This window comes from Mangifera indica, chromosome 16 (assembly GCF_011075055.1).
Source record: "Mangifera indica cultivar Alphonso chromosome 16, CATAS_Mindica_2.1, whole genome shotgun sequence".
Lineage (NCBI taxonomy): Eukaryota > Viridiplantae > Streptophyta > Magnoliopsida > Sapindales > Anacardiaceae > Mangifera > Mangifera indica.
This window is the reverse complement of record NC_058152.1, coordinates 1680809-1695738: the sequence shown is the minus strand read 5'-3', so window position 1 is coordinate 1695738 and position 14930 is coordinate 1680809. Positions and strand designations below refer to the sequence as shown.

The 14930-nt window shown below is 35.5% G+C and overlaps 1 protein-coding gene, 2 long non-coding RNA genes and 2 other non-coding genes across 11 annotated transcripts; all 5 read left to right on the top strand.

Annotated features, from left to right (window-relative positions):
* Positions 1 to 203: 203 nt before the first annotated feature.
* LOC123199135 (U1 small nuclear ribonucleoprotein 70 kDa) lies at positions 204 to 5492 on the top strand. Its single transcript, XM_044613997.1, has 10 exons — positions 204 to 482; positions 1074 to 1188; positions 1285 to 1364; positions 1956 to 2031; positions 2137 to 2201; positions 2292 to 2354; positions 3705 to 3786; positions 3877 to 4039; positions 4305 to 4376; positions 4653 to 5492. The coding sequence occupies exons 1-10, from the start codon at positions 384 to 386 to the stop codon at positions 5272 to 5274; spliced, it is 1437 nt and encodes a 478-aa protein (XP_044469932.1). The 5' UTR covers positions 204 to 383; the 3' UTR covers positions 5275 to 5492.
* A 1274-nt stretch (positions 5493 to 6766) lies between these two features.
* On the top strand, positions 6767 to 10203 carry LOC123198530. 4 transcript variants are annotated; one of them, XR_006498052.1, is made up of 4 exons: positions 6767 to 7080; positions 7147 to 7236; positions 8774 to 9680; positions 9754 to 10203. It is a non-coding gene; the product is annotated as an uncharacterized LOC123198530 (long non-coding RNA). The 4 variants fall into 4 exon arrangements; XR_006498051.1 differs by having other exon boundaries at positions 6767 to 7236; positions 8774 to 9110; positions 9540 to 9680; XR_006498053.1 differs by adding an exon at positions 8362 to 8416 and having other exon boundaries at positions 6767 to 7236.
* Positions 6769 to 6964, top strand: LOC123199827. Its single transcript, XR_006498433.1, has one exon. It is a non-coding gene; the product is annotated as a U2 spliceosomal RNA (small nuclear RNA).
* Positions 10204 to 11089: 886 nt separating the features above from the next.
* LOC123199344 lies at positions 11090 to 14071 on the top strand. 4 transcript variants are annotated; one of them, XR_006498329.1, is made up of 7 exons: positions 11090 to 11444; positions 11534 to 11563; positions 11653 to 11703; positions 12222 to 12659; positions 12791 to 13317; positions 13420 to 13525; positions 13633 to 14071. It is a non-coding gene; the product is annotated as an uncharacterized LOC123199344 (long non-coding RNA). The 4 variants fall into 4 exon arrangements; XR_006498328.1 differs by having other exon boundaries at positions 11534 to 11558; positions 13420 to 14071; XR_006498326.1 differs by having other exon boundaries at positions 13420 to 14071.
* Positions 11118 to 11313, top strand: LOC123199849. The gene has a single exon (XR_006498452.1). It is a non-coding gene; the product is annotated as a U2 spliceosomal RNA (small nuclear RNA).
* Positions 14072 to 14930: the final 859 nt, after the last annotated feature.

Genomic DNA, 14930 nt, shown 5'->3' with positions numbered 1-14930 from the left:
AATATTATTTTATTTATAATTTTTAACTATCGAATCATATAATATTATATTACTATTTGTCCACAAAAATAATATACATAACACTTCTCTAAATTAATTGACTTAAACTGCTTCATCTAAACGACACCGTATCAAATCAATAATTGATGACTAAAGAAACGAGCCTCCACACAGAATTTGGAAGTGCAAGTCTATAAGTACCTCGCAATTCCTTCCTTCCTCTTAGCCGCCGCTTTCGGGCTCCGTTTCGCACTTGTGACCCGAATCAGTTAACCCGATCCTAATAAACAGATACCGAGCCTTTCATGTTATCTTCTAAATAATCTGGTCATCAACCCCGCGATTCCTTCTGTAACCCTAGTTTAGCCCCGATCTCTTACAACATGGGAGACTACAACGATCCCTTCATGCGCAACCAAAACGCCGCCGTTCAGGCCCGTACCAAGGCTCAGAACCGCGCCAATGTCCTTCAGCTTAAGCTGGTTAGTGTTTAAGTAAATCTCGTTTTTGTTTCTTGAAAATCATGAGGCTTTTGGTTTGATGTTATTATCTGATGATTTTAGGTTATTTGACCTTTTTTATAGGTTAATGTCGATTTACGTGTTTTGTCATGCAATCATTAGTAGTTCTAAAGGATTTTGTGCTATATATAAAATCAGATATCGTTGATTTTTCAATTAAAGTTATTAGGTTTTAATAGGTCCTGTAGATACGTGTGTTTGTATATAGGCTATTAAACAAAGATGATAATATTGTTCAAAATAGGTGACAAAAAATTGAAATTTTTAGACTAATTTTGATTAAATCTCTGTTTGGTAATTGGTAAGCGTTCTTAAACTGCTTTTCCTTTCTACCTAGAGTATATACAAGTTCAAGTTTACCTCCTGATTGCAAGAAAGTGTATTTCAGTTGTTTCCGTTTCTTCATTGATTTTATTTGATAAAAAAATGATTTTCCTATTAAACACACCCTTACAAGACAAGCACACGACCTAAATTTTTATTCCATGTTCTTTTAATTTTTTCCCTGTGCGGATGTGATCAAAATGTTTGTCTAATTTGTCATTTGCTCAGATTGGGCAAAGCCATCCCACTGGCTTAACAGCAAATCTACTGAAGCTCTTTGAGCCTCGGCCCCCACTGGAGTATAGACCGCCTATTGAGAAAAGAAAATGCCCACAACTTACAGGTCATACAAAATTACAGTACCATATTTTTATTATGTTGATAAGAAATTATTGATCCAGTTGAGGTGCTGTACTAAATTTTTGTTTTTCTTTTTCAGGAATGGCACAGTTTGTGAGTAATTTTGCTGAGCTAGGAGATCCTGAATATGCTCCACCTGTACCAGAGGCTGAAACTCCTGTAATAAAGATTCTTTTTCTATCATATAAAGTGACATCTATGATCGCTTCCATTTATATTTCTTGTTTGTATATCAAAGCTAATGCCTGTGTGTAGATCTATGTGAGCAGGATTCCATATAATCAAGTATTTTACTGTTTGTCTGTGTATAACTTGTGTTTGTATGCCAAAGTATTTCAAGTAGATAAGGCCACTTAATACTTCTTGATGAAATAAATGGTGATTAGATCATAAATTTTTAGCTTTTCTACTGATTGAAGTTTATTTTTCAAATCCAAAGTATTATTATTTTAGGTTCACCTATTTTGGATATATTTCCTGGCATTTTGGTTTAGAAATTTGTTATAACTCTGGGTATTTTGCATAAGGCTGTCATTTCTAAAGAGGCTTCTCCTAACAGTTGGTATTAATTGGTCAGTGGAACTAATAGATAAATGTGAGATAAACAATAAAACTTGTTTGATTATTGACCTTGTTTAACTTAGAAATATTTATCATTGGGTGGCTAACATTCTTAAGAGAACTGCTGTTTTATTCTTTCTTTCTTCTTCTTTTTTTGGTTTCTTTCCTGATTTGTTTATGTGGCTTCAGGCACAAAGAAGAGCTAGAATCCATAAGTTACGACTAGAGAAGGGTGCAGAAAAGGCCACTGAAGAGCTTCAGAAATGTAATACCACCTCTATTCTATAAAGTTCATATGAAGGTGGATTTGATGTTTTCAAAGTCTTAAAAGTTATTTTTCTTGAATATAATATATTCCTTGTTTTTGCAGATGACCCCAATAATGACCCAAATATATCAGGAGATCCATACAAGACATTGTTTGTTGCCAGGCTTGTAAGTGATAAATATTTTACTTGTTATCTTTCTTCACTTTTTTCTTAAATTTTCTTCTATGACTTATTTGCTATATTTGTCTACTTGCAGAGTTACGAGACCACCGAGAGTAGAATAAAAAGGGAGTTTGAGTCTTATGGACCAATTAAACGGGTAGGTATTTTTGAGCATCCTCAATGGGTTTGGTAAGACGTTATGTTCCACTTTATTCCTTCTTTTTTATTTCCAAAATGTTCTGGATTTATAAAATCAAGGTTTGAGGCTTTTATAATTGTTTTTTGCAATTTTTCTTTTGTTGTTTCTTTTCAATTTTTTGTGATAAAAATTAAATTCTCTTTTTGCTATAAAGTTTGAACTTGTGCAATTTTGCCTTTATTCTTGTTTTATCTTTAAAGTTGTTCTTAAATCGTTTATCTAAGTACATTGATTGTAGTAATAGATGACAGTTGCAAGAACTCATGGATGGTAAGTGTAGGTAGTGATTACTAGAGTATACTCTGTCCAGAATCTATACTAATAGTGGGACAGAGAATGTTAACATCTCCATGTTCAATAATATACCATCAATTGGAGTGTGCAAAATTGGAATAATAGCTAAGGTGTTACTTGGCTCTATGCTGGTTACAGTTTATGTTAGTTTGTTCAATTAAATCCTTTTTAAGCTTCTTTTGATATAGATGGACATAGGAATCGTTATGGGACAGGGGCCTTCTCCAAGATTTTTTTTTTTTGGGTGGAGAGTAATAAAAAGTGAAAAGGCATCTCCACTCTTTAGATATTCTTTTTTAGTATTAAGTCAACATCCGGTAAGGGGGCTTATAACTCTGTTCCGCAAATGAATTTTGTTCCCATTTTCTTACAATTCCATTCCAAAGATGGTGCTTCATCCTGCACAGTAAAGCTGAAAATATAAGTTGACCAGAGCAGTGATGCATTGTGCCTTTTTGCCTTTATTTTCAAGCTACAAAAGGAGACCATCTGTTCTTTTTCCTGCAGTGGGTAAAATATGTTGGGAGTATTAGCATCTCTCTCTTTTTATTTGAATTTATGGTATGCATTACTTGCTACTGAATTTTACTTTTGGATTTAAAGGCTGTCAAAAACCTATCAGCAGTTGAGAAGATGTACTGGTATTTTCTGTATTTTCTATATTATCTACAATAGTATTGTCATTCAAAACATTTATTCCCTGGTAAGGGGAGGTTTAGTCTGTTCAACAATTGGTAAATTTGCTACAATACATCAGTTAATCTGCAACACTAGCACTGGTGGTGATGCATCTCGCGAGGCAATTCCTATGATAAAAAGGTGAGCACGGCTAATGAGGCATAGTGCCTGTCTGCCGTGCCATTTAGGATTTACTATTTTCACCTCTGTGTAGAGTTGTCAGTTGGTTACAGAAAGTACAACATGTTTGCTATGAATTTTTTATCCCTCTCAGGTCTAGTGTTCTCCTGTAACTGTGGTTCATATTTTTTTTTTCTTTTCTTTTGAGCTTCTCAGGTTCGCTTGGTTACTGACAAAGAGACAAATAAACCCAAAGGCTATGCATTCATTGAATACATGCACACCCGGGATATGAAAGGTTTACTTCTGTATTATGCGCTTGTTAGTTTTGATCTGATGTGCTTTTTAATTTTTTTCTAAAAAATCTCGACTCCTGTACATCTCACAGCTGCATACAAACAAGCTGATGGGAGGAAGCTTGATGGCAGGAGGGTGCTTGTAGATGTTGAGCGTGGTAGAACAGTTCCAAATTGGCGTCCTCGCAGGCTAGGTGGTGGACTTGGAACAACCAGGGTTGGAGGTGAAGAAGTTAATCAGAGGCATTCTGGAAGGTAATTACCCCAACCACAATCATATATCAGACTCTTGTACCTGATTACTAATTCATGAATTTTGGCATCCATCATATGATGAACTCTCGGAAAATTGTTTCTGTACCTGCTACGACCTATATCAAGTCTTCTGATGCAGGGCCTGGTCACACTTAATTGTCTTGTCCAATATTATTTTCATCAGAATGTGTTTTTGAAAAGATTTTCTTCTCTGTTTTTGGATGAAACTTCACACGTTTTCCTTAAATCATCTTTAACTTATCAGGGAACAGGAACAGTCAAGAGGCCCATCTCGGTCTGAGGAGCCTAAGATACGAGAGGATCGGCATGGTGACCGGTAAGATTTACAAATATTTTTCTGCTTATCTTATTTTTTATTATAGGTAGCACTATTTATTTTGTTTGTGAAATAATTTCTTTGACAAAAGGCCTTTTTAGTCGAAATCTAGAGACTTTTTCTGTTTACGTAAACTACTCTGCAAGGATTTTAGGGTGAATTCTCATCTTAGGCCTTTGTCATGGCATCTTTATACCGTTAAATTTGTTCAAAGGCTTTTAAATATGGTTTGGGTGTTATGTTTGTGTGATTGATATCATATAATGATTTGTATAGAGAAAAATCCCGTGAAAGAGGAAGGGACAAAGAGAGGGAACGAGAGAAGTCCCGCGAGCGCTCTCATGATAGGCCAAGGGATCAAGATCACAGAGATGATCGACACCGTAGAGATCGTGACAGGAACAAAGAAAGGGAGAGGGAGAGAGACAGGGGTCGGGACCATGAGAGAGAACGCGATCGAATTCGTGATCGTGATCGTGGTCGAGACCATGGACGTGACCATGAGCGTGACAGAGAAAGAGACCGTGATAGGGAGCGTGATCGAGGTCGCCTTCGTGAAAGGGATAGGGATTATGAACTTGGTGACGTTGACCATGACCGTGGATATTCTCGCGATAGGGATGACTATGATCGTATTGAATCGAAACATGATCGGGATCGACATGGGGAAAGGGACTATGATCATGGTGATGAGGATGATGGTGATTGGTATGAACACCCTGACCATTATGAACGTCATCGGGGTTATGCTCACAGTGAGCATGATCATTATGCTCAATATCATGACAGTGATCATGATCGATATGACCAAATGGAGGAGGATGATTATCGTTATGACCGTGCAGTGTCTGAGTCACGTGACAGGGAGCGTGCTCGAGATCTTGATCGTGACTACTGAATTTCAGAAAGGTCACTTTCCCAGTAAGAGTGGTAGCTAGAGAACTAGTTTACTGAAACTCAAAAAGTTCAGTATGTGTAGTTAAAAGTTTCTAGGAGTGTAATTGCTGCCGTTTTATGACCGTGATGTGTTTTATTTATCCTGTATTTGCTTTATCATATGAAGGAATTGAGCTTGTTGTTCGACTAAGAAGTAAGCCTGAATTATTGTTTTGGCCATGGCAGTGAGTTTTGTCTTGTTCAAGAACCCTTATTATGTGACCAGAAGTTATGACTTATGTCGAACCTGTTCGAGGACATCTTATAATGGGTGTGTTTTTTTTTTTTAAGTTTTGATGAGTATTGCGTTTATAATTCTTTTGTCAATAAACATCTGTACGCCCCGATGCAGAGGAACAGCATCCTTGAATATGCAGGACACAAGAATGGTTGGAAGTCCTTCAATCTCTGTTTGGTGACGGTCCTTACTCTGCCATAGTTGTTTCTATATAAAAAAAAAAAAAAAATTGTCTAATTTGTTGTCAAAGTTTATCAAATAAAATTACGGTCACACTTCAAATAATAACCTATTTGATAACTATAGCACCAAATACGTTTATTCTAAACCTAATATCTAAAACAAAGCTTATTTCTTGTTAGAATGAAATATCTAACTATAATTATATATTTTTTTAATTTTTTCATATTAACAAGTATTTTATGTAAGTTTGAATCAGCACTATACCTAACAAATGTTTTAAAAATTTGATGCAAAATGTATAATGTTAACTTAGTTATAGAATAATACATATAACTTAAAAGACTAGTGGAATAATTAAAAAATTTTAAAAATATAAAAAATATTTCTCAAACCTTTTCGTTGGATGCATTGACGATGAGTACCCCTCGAGCTATTCTTATTGTTGACGGAATCCATATTTTGGTGTGCATTTAGAAAACCTTTTTTAAGATTAAATACGTTAAATTTCACTATATAGGTATGTCACAATAAGACTCTAATAGTTTAATAAGTGAATTCTCTTGTTTGTAATAAATGACATGCTTATTCTATCGTGTATTGCCATTGACAATGAATCTAATTGTTGTATGCACATTGTCTAGTAATGTGTGGCCGCAGGTACATAAGGGCATAGAAACATGATGAAAGAGACATTAATGAAGTAGGTATTAATTTCTATTTCGTAATCTCGAGCTTTTTGGATTATTTGCAACTTCTTAATGATGATCAACTAGCAGGAAGCAGCCAAGGCGCTGGAATCAGATCAGCCCAAATTCGTTGGTGAGTCTCCTTCCTTCCCATACAGAGGCCTGCCATAAGCCTATAGTGTATTTGGAGGTTTGTCATAGATTAGGCCCATATAATAAGAGCCCAAGATCAACAAACCACTCAACGATCAGCTTGTTTTAACCTGTTTAGAAGTCCCACATTGACGGAGAGAAGAAGCGCGGAGCGAAGAGATGACTCTATAAAAGACTGCCGTTAGACAGATAACTCATACCTTTCTCGGCCTTTTGGCTAAGATCAAGTGTAGTATCTGTTCTTATCAGTTTAATATCTGATACGTGGGACATTGTCCCACATGATATTAAATTAATTTTTTAAGGGGGAGGGTTCACAACAGTGGCTTGCCACTGGAGCTCTCGAGCGTCGCCCTTGCGTTGCACTACTGCTCGGGCCTGGCGCACCCCGCCAAATCTAGTCTAAAAATCTTTCGGTAAAGGCGCGAGCAGTTAATCAAATATTGTTCCAGCCATGACTGCTGATGGTCAAGGATAAAATTACAAACGCTTATGGCTTCCGTTCCAGGTGAACACGACAGAGGCGATTGTCTAATCAGAAACTTGTTTAACTTATTGTTTTCTCTTTATTCAGATTCATCTCAGACAAAGCATTTATCGGAAGGAATTATCATTGCTTGGGCCTGTGTAGCGGATTGGTTTTCTTCCTGATCAAATCGTTAAGGTAATCAAATTATTAAAGGGTAATTAATTAAAATAAGTAAAATTTTAAACGTTTATATGTTTTTAGGTCGAATAGTTTTACCGAAATAAGTAAATAATATATTTTTTACCTTTTTTACCCTTATGTTGAAAAACAAGTAAAAATATTTTTTTTGAGAATGTGCATTGGTTTATGGTAGTTACAATGGTGGCTAGGGATTTTACAGTGAAACTTTAAATATGTCGAATTATGTATATGGATGTTTTTAAATGTTTCGAACGCTTAAAATGATGTAGTTTTGATGTTAATGGATGTCTGGAAGTGTAGCCGTTGAAAGACAAAAACGTGCAAATTTATAGTGCCGCGTAAACACTGTTCACATTTTCAAAAGTTGATATCATAGTCTGTGAACAGGATTTTTGTGCGATTTTGCAAGCGGTTTGAGCAGTTGAACAGTGTTTACGCGATTTGTGTGGCACTGTGAATTTACACAGTTTGCGCGACACTGTAAATTTGCGTGCTTTTGTCTCTCAACGGCTATACTTCCAGACATCCATTAACATCGAAACTACATCATTTTAAGCGTTCGAAACATTCAAAAACATCCATATACATAATTCGATATATTTAGGGTTTCACTGTAAAATCCCTAGCCACCATCGTAACCACCATAAACTGACGTACATTCTCAGAAAAAATATTTTTACTTGGTTTTTCAACATAAGGGTAAAAAGGGTAAAAAAAATACGGTTTGCTTATTTTGATAAAACTTTTCTACGGTCGCCTAAAAACGTATAAACGCTTAAAATTTTACTTATTTTAATTAATTTCCCATTATTAAACTAAGGTAATCATAGTTTAGTAGGAATTCTCATCATCAGATAATCGGAAGCTAGGAGTGAATATTGCAGACAAGCAGATATGATGCAACGGTGTTAATAAGTTAGCCTCTGTAAATTGATTTACCACTGAGTTTGAAATATATTGTAAAGTATTAAGTAGAAACAATTTAGAAAATAAATGAATAAGAAAAAACAATAAGCGTACAGCTTGGTTGGATCTGCTGGAATGGAGTAAGAAGTACAGGAATCAATTTTTTTTAATGGAACCTTGGAGGAATTTAATTTCGGTTGTTTTTCTGCATAGGGGGTGTTGGTGCGAGCTGTTTGATTATAGAAATAATTCGATCAAGCTTTAAGAGGTGAAACACAGCAAAGCTAGACTCTTTAACGTATAAGGATGGCAATCCTTCTGGGAGAAGTAATTTGATCAAGACAAGGAATAAAAAGCTTAAGAGATAATATGAAAAAAAATGGAAATGGCATCTTCGAATGTTTTAGCCTCTTGGCACCGGCCATTGCATGATTGTAATGAATGCGGATGATAAAAATAAACTTTTTGTTGCCGTATTTCACCAAGAAGCTCATCGGGGATGCACCAACTGAAACAAAAATTTTCGAGATGCCCTTTACTTGAATTGTGAAGAATGCATCAATAATTTAAAACTAATATTGTCTTATTGATTAAATCAATTCTTTATCAATTCCGCATTTTGTAGGTACCTATTTCAGCCTCTGTTGCACTGTTTGAAGCTATATGGCTTATTCAGAGGAAAAAGGGTGATTGCATCGAAGGGAAAAGAAACTACAAACTGGAAGATACAGCAGATATTGTTTTACTGTTGCTGTGCGATAATAGCTGGTGTGATGGGTAGATAACATGGACTAGGAGGAGGGTTTATCTTAGGCCCTCTTTTTCTTGAATTGGGAATTCCCCCTCAGTTATGCATATATTATTGTCAAGCTTGTGATGGAAGGAAATGGTCACCAGAAGACATAGATAGATATAACATTCTATGCTTGCAAAAAGCTTCATATCGTGTCCAATGGTCGAAAGTATGTTTCCTATCCGCACTCAAATCTATTGACAAAACAAAATGGTTCCTTTTGTGGAAGGCTGAATATAGATTAAGTTTATAACAATGCCTGAATTTTAACATTGTTAGTCATATTAAAGGCAAATCAATTCTAACATAACAAACTGGTAAGTACCAATTTAGTAACTTGCCATCGTCCAAATCAACTCAGGCTACCACAGTTTATTGGACATGTTCAACCCTTACATTCTCCTGAATGCTATAACCTGCCTCACCCAGACCCGCCTGAAGCAGGGAAGGGTAAGTGGTGGCAGGGCTAGGTCAGGGGCATGGTGCACACTATATGAACACCAACTCACATATATTTGTACAATTTTTGCAGGTAGCTGATGTCACATCAGCATTTACATCTACTTGGCTTTAACAGTTTTACCTTTTTGGTCTGCAGCTACTTATTTTGTTTTGCTTTCAACAATAGCTACCTTCACTGGTCAGCATGTCATGAGAAGGATATTTGCAGTCCCTGGAAGGACGTCAATAATCATATCTTTACTAGCTCTGACAATCTTTGTTAGTGCCATCAGTTTAGGTATATCTCCAGCTTCTTTGATTCAATTTGAAAGTTGCAACTCCAATTGAAGCTGTTCAGTTTCAATTTTCAGAAGCAGAGCACAAACTTATCAATTTCCTAATCCAATGTTGAAGGTGGAGTGGGCATCGAAGACATGGCCGAGAAGTTGGAGAATCAAAAATACATGGGATTTGAAGATATATGTCACCAATCCCACAGGGGGGGCTTTGTCTTGTAGGCATGATTGTTCAGACTCGACACTCTAACAAAGAGGCCACCAAGACACAACGAGGAAGATTCATGCGAAGCTTAAAGACCATTAAAAGATAACTTCCCAGGAGACATGCTTTCTATGATGGTGTCTTCTATTTGCAAATGATGGTTATTCATTTGGTTTTTAGCCATCTAAACTGATAATCTATTTATTATGTTTTGTAATTTTTTATCATTACACATATTTTGGGAAGTAGATTGATAAAGATGTGTATTATAAACATATAATTAGATAATTTATATTTAAAAATAGACTATTTTTTATGAATATTTGTATATAGAATTGGATTTGAATTAAATTAAATTTGAATTTTAAGTTCGAGTTTGGTTCAATTTATATGGAATTAAGTTTGAATTTGTCTTATTTTAACACAGTCAAGTTTAAGTGTAAACTCAAATCGAGTTTTAAGTTTAATTTATTAGTAAAACGATATTATTTTAATATATAAATATTAAAATAACATTTTTTATATTAAATTTTTAAAATTTATAATCTTGATAAGTCCATCAATTTTAAAATTTAAATTTTAAAATATTAAACTTATATAAGCCCAGTTCGAACATAATTCTACAAACATAAGATTACGACCTGGCATTGCTATTTCAGCCAGTGCTTGATGCTAGGAATCATGAATGTCATGTTTGCTGATTGGATGGTCACTGTTCTACTTATCATCCTCTTCTTGGTTAATTACAGTTGATCTTCAACCATATTACCTTCTATTCATGGGCATCTTATTGCTGTTAAGATTGAAATGGAATCGTGTTGCTTGTTAAACTCACGCCCCAGCTATGTCTGGCTGCAGGTACATCAACAAAAGCCTTGATAGAAGGCAGAGAAACATGGAAGAAACAGTCATTAATGAAGCAGGTATTAATTTCTACTTTCTAATCTCGAGCTTTTATGTCTGCAACTTCTTAATGATGATCGACTAGCAGAAAGCAGCCATGGCGCTGGAATCAGACCAGGCTGTAGTATCTTTGGAGCCTTGTTAAAGAAAAGGCCCAAATAAGATTTTGGAGCTTTAACAGAGATTAAGCCCATATAAAAATCCAATATGATAAGAGCCCGTGATCAACAAGCCTGGTAAGTAAAGTAAACCTGAGTCCCACATTGACAGAGAGAAGAAGCGCTGGGCAAAGAGGTGACCATAAAATAGGCTGCCGTGCGAAGGTAAACTCATACCTTTCTCGGCCTTTTGGCTAAGATCAAGTGTAGTATCTGTTCTTATCAGTTTAATATCTGATACGTGGGACAATGTCCCACATGATATTAAATTAGTTTTTTGAGGGGGAGGGTTCACAACAGTGGCTTGCCACAGGAACCCTCGACCGTCGCCCTTGCGCTGCACTACAGCTTGGGCCAGGCGCACCCCGTCAAATCTAGTTTAAGTGTTGAGAGCTGTCGGCAGTGGGTGAACAAGGTTTATGCGAATCCTCACTTTGATGGTCGAAGACAAAGATTACAGACGATTACCAAGTGGTTCGGCTGCCTTACAAGATAAAGAGGTGAGAACAATAGTGATATATATTAAGAAAATTCATTGAAATTTCTCAACTTGTTATTGTTGATTCAGATTTCTATTGTGTATGTGTAGATTTGTTTTTTTGCAGTTCAAATCGGTAAGGTAATCAATTGTTCTTCATATTGTCACACGATGAATAAATTTTTGCATTTAGTTTTTTACTCTTGTGGCATGTATGAATCTCTGTGCAGGAATATGTTGAAACCTGCTCCACCGTGTACTTGATTTTGAACTCCTTCCTGGTAAATTCTACCACCTCAGTTGTGATATCTCTTCAATCACTTTACCTATATAATACGTCCAGAATTTGCACTCAGGAAAAGCATTCCTCTACTGAGCAGATTATAATATGATGCAATGTTGATGCTAAGTCACTACCGAGTTTGAAATATTTTGTGAAGTATTAAGTAGAAACAATTTAGAAAAAAAATGAAAAGCAAAAAAACAAGCGTATAGCTTAATTAGTTGGATCTGTTGCAATGGAGTAAGAAGTACAGTAATCAATTTTCTTTTTATACAGAGGCATCTTTGAATGTTTTAGCCTCTTGGCACGGGCCTTTGCATGATTGTAATGAATGCATATGATAAAAAATAAATTTTCTATTGCTGTATTTCACTAAGAAGCTCATCAAGGATGTACCACCTGAAACAAAAACTTTCAACATCCCATTTACTTAAATTGTGGAGAATGCATCAATAATTTAAAACCAATATTGTCTCATTGATTAAATCATTTCATCACCAATTCCATATTTTGTAGGTACCTATTGCTGCCGCTGTTACACTATTTGAAGCTATATGCTTTTGCGGAGTAGAAAGGGTGATTGCTTCGAAAGGAAAAGAAACTACAAACTGGAAGATACATCAGATGTTGTTTTACTGTTCCTGTGTCACCGTAGCTGGTGTGGTGGGTGGATTACTTGGGCTAGGAGTGTTTTACTGTTCCTATTGCTTCCCAATGGAGGTTCCTCTAGTGATCATGTCATGTGAGATTCCAATGTTGGCCATTTAAGATAGTTGGGAAATACAAGAATACTTACAACCAGAAAATGGATTAAAAGGCCCTACAAAGGCATTTTTAGTGTAGTCAAAAGTGTTAAGAGGAGCTTAGTGCTGCTTGATAGGTGGCTGTGGCAGTAAAAATTGTCACCACAAGTAGTACGTTTCGGACTTCAAGAGGAGTTTTATTTATGCTTAGGTAACCCAGCCATAATCTTTTCAGAATTCTGTCAAAAAACAATAAGCCCCTTGAAAAGTACTCAACTAGGGAGTTTTGTAGCCAAATAAATAAATAAATAATCAAAGCATTTTCTGTTGTTCTTTGATCAGGTACCATTTGTGACTACTCCCTTATACGCAGTTGCAAGGGAGGGAAAGACCCATTTTGCCAAGGAAATACTAAACTCAAAGCCTTCATTTGCTTGGAAGTGAGACCATCTTGAGCATAGCCCCTCCATTTGGCTTTGGAAGGGAACAGCAGCTGCAGGAAGGGCTTAATTAGTCCCCGTGCTCTGGATTTGGAGAGGAAGTATCAGGAACTTGTAACATTGTTGATGAAACATGATAGTGAGCTTGTTCGTGTTAAAGCTAAGAGGACGCTTACTCCTTTGCACTATGCAGCTCAACTAAACGATGAATCCAATATGACAGACTTTTCGCATGTTTATTCATTATCAATTGAAGAAACTGTTAAATCTGAAACTGCTGTCCATGTCGCCCTCAAAAATGGGAGTTTGAAAGCCTTTAAAGTCTTGCTAGGATGGCTTTGCTACTTCAACAAAGAAGAGATCCTGAACTGGGAGCACTAGGAAGGAAAGAATGCATTGCATACTGCAGTATCTGCAAATCAACCTGAGGTACGCATCCCATATGTTTTTAACTGCTAGCTCATTTGGCCTTGTCATTTTCTTTACATAAGCTTCTAATATTTCCTTATCTGGTCATGGTCAATAATAAAGGCAGTGAAGCTGTTGATTGGATGTATGGAAGTGAGTAATAAGAACAGTAAAGGTTTGACAGCTTTTGACATCTTCTATGGTCGCCAAGGTTTGCTAGATGCTGCTGGTAGGGACATTCTACTTGCTGCTAAAGCTAAAACAGCATCTCAACTCTATAGTTTGCTTATGAGACTTCCAAAATTATTATTTATTTATTTGGTTTGTTTTTCGAAGGAATTTTGAAAGATTCCGACTGGATTACCTACGCATAAATAAAGCTCCTTTTGAAGTCCGGAACATACTACTTGTGATGGTAATTTTGACTGTCATAGCCACCGATCAAGTTGCACTAAGCTTCTCTTGAAACTTTTGACCATACTGAAAGGGCCTTCGTAGGGGCTTTGTTTATCCATTTTTTGGTTGAAAGTACCCAACTATCTTATCTCGCCGACATTGGAATCTCAGATGACATGGTATGCTGGAGGAACCTGCATTTGGGAAGCAATAGGAACAATAAAACACTCCTCTTAGCCCAGGTAATTCACCCACCACACCAGTTACTATCCCATAGGAACAGTAAAACATCTGATGTATGTATTTTGAGGAAGAATACAAATTGACTGTTGAACTGAAATTTGAAATAAATGTGAATCTCAGAAGATAGTTTATTAAATTTTTTATTTTTGCATTCGGAATAATGTTTGATATTTTGAACCCATAATAAACTTACAGTGGTATCATGGCCTCGTTTATGGATATATTATGCATTAAAATTGTAGTTGAATGCTCTGGTTCTAATTTGATTGATAATTTGTATGATATATACATGTTATTGGGCATCAATAATTTAAATTTGATAACATGTGTTTGTATGTTATTTGATAAGGTAAATGTGCTTATGAGAATTTTGAGTTACACAATTCATATATTGGTTGTATCTGAATTGTGTGAATATGTATTTACTGAAATTTCGGTTGAATAGATTTTTATTTTGCCTTGTCGCACAAATGCTCATTTATATGAAGCCGTGTCTATTCATAAGGTCAAATTGTGGTTTCAACAGTTTAACTTTGTTGATTCAAATGAGGATCAAATTATAATATTTATAACCTTTGGGTCCAATAAAATTTACAAATATAGGGGATGCAAAAATAATTTAACAAATTATTAAATAATTAAAATTTTAATTAATTTTAATTTTTCGGTATGTCGTATTTATTGAATATGGATATTATCCGATAGGGATGGCAATTTGGGCCTCATTTTAGGGGTCTCGATCTTAACGGGGAGGGGATTCTTTAATTGAAACGGAGAAGGGGATATGAATGGAGATGAAAAAAATCTCCACAATCGAGAACGAGCCAAGGATGGGATATATGTGCCCTCATCCTCATCCCTTTATATTAATATATTTATTTAAAATATTAATATATTTTTTATAATTTTAAATTATTTATGTTTTTTAAATTTATTTAGGTTTTTGTTGTATATATTAAAATAATTAATATATTATATTTGTGATATTTGAAATA

Excerpts from the sequence above, each read along its gene's own strand:
- LOC123199135 (XM_044613997.1), top strand. The coding sequence starts at position 384 with ATGGGAGACTACAACGATCCCTTCATGCGCAACCAAAACGCCGCCGTT. Across the intron at positions 2,032-2,136 it reads CACTGAAGAGCTTCAGAAAT|ATGACCCCAATAATGACCCA; the intron begins GTAATACCACCT and ends TTGTTTTTGCAG. Across the intron at positions 2,202-2,291 it reads CATTGTTTGTTGCCAGGCTT|AGTTACGAGACCACCGAGAG; the intron begins GTAAGTGATAAA and ends GTCTACTTGCAG.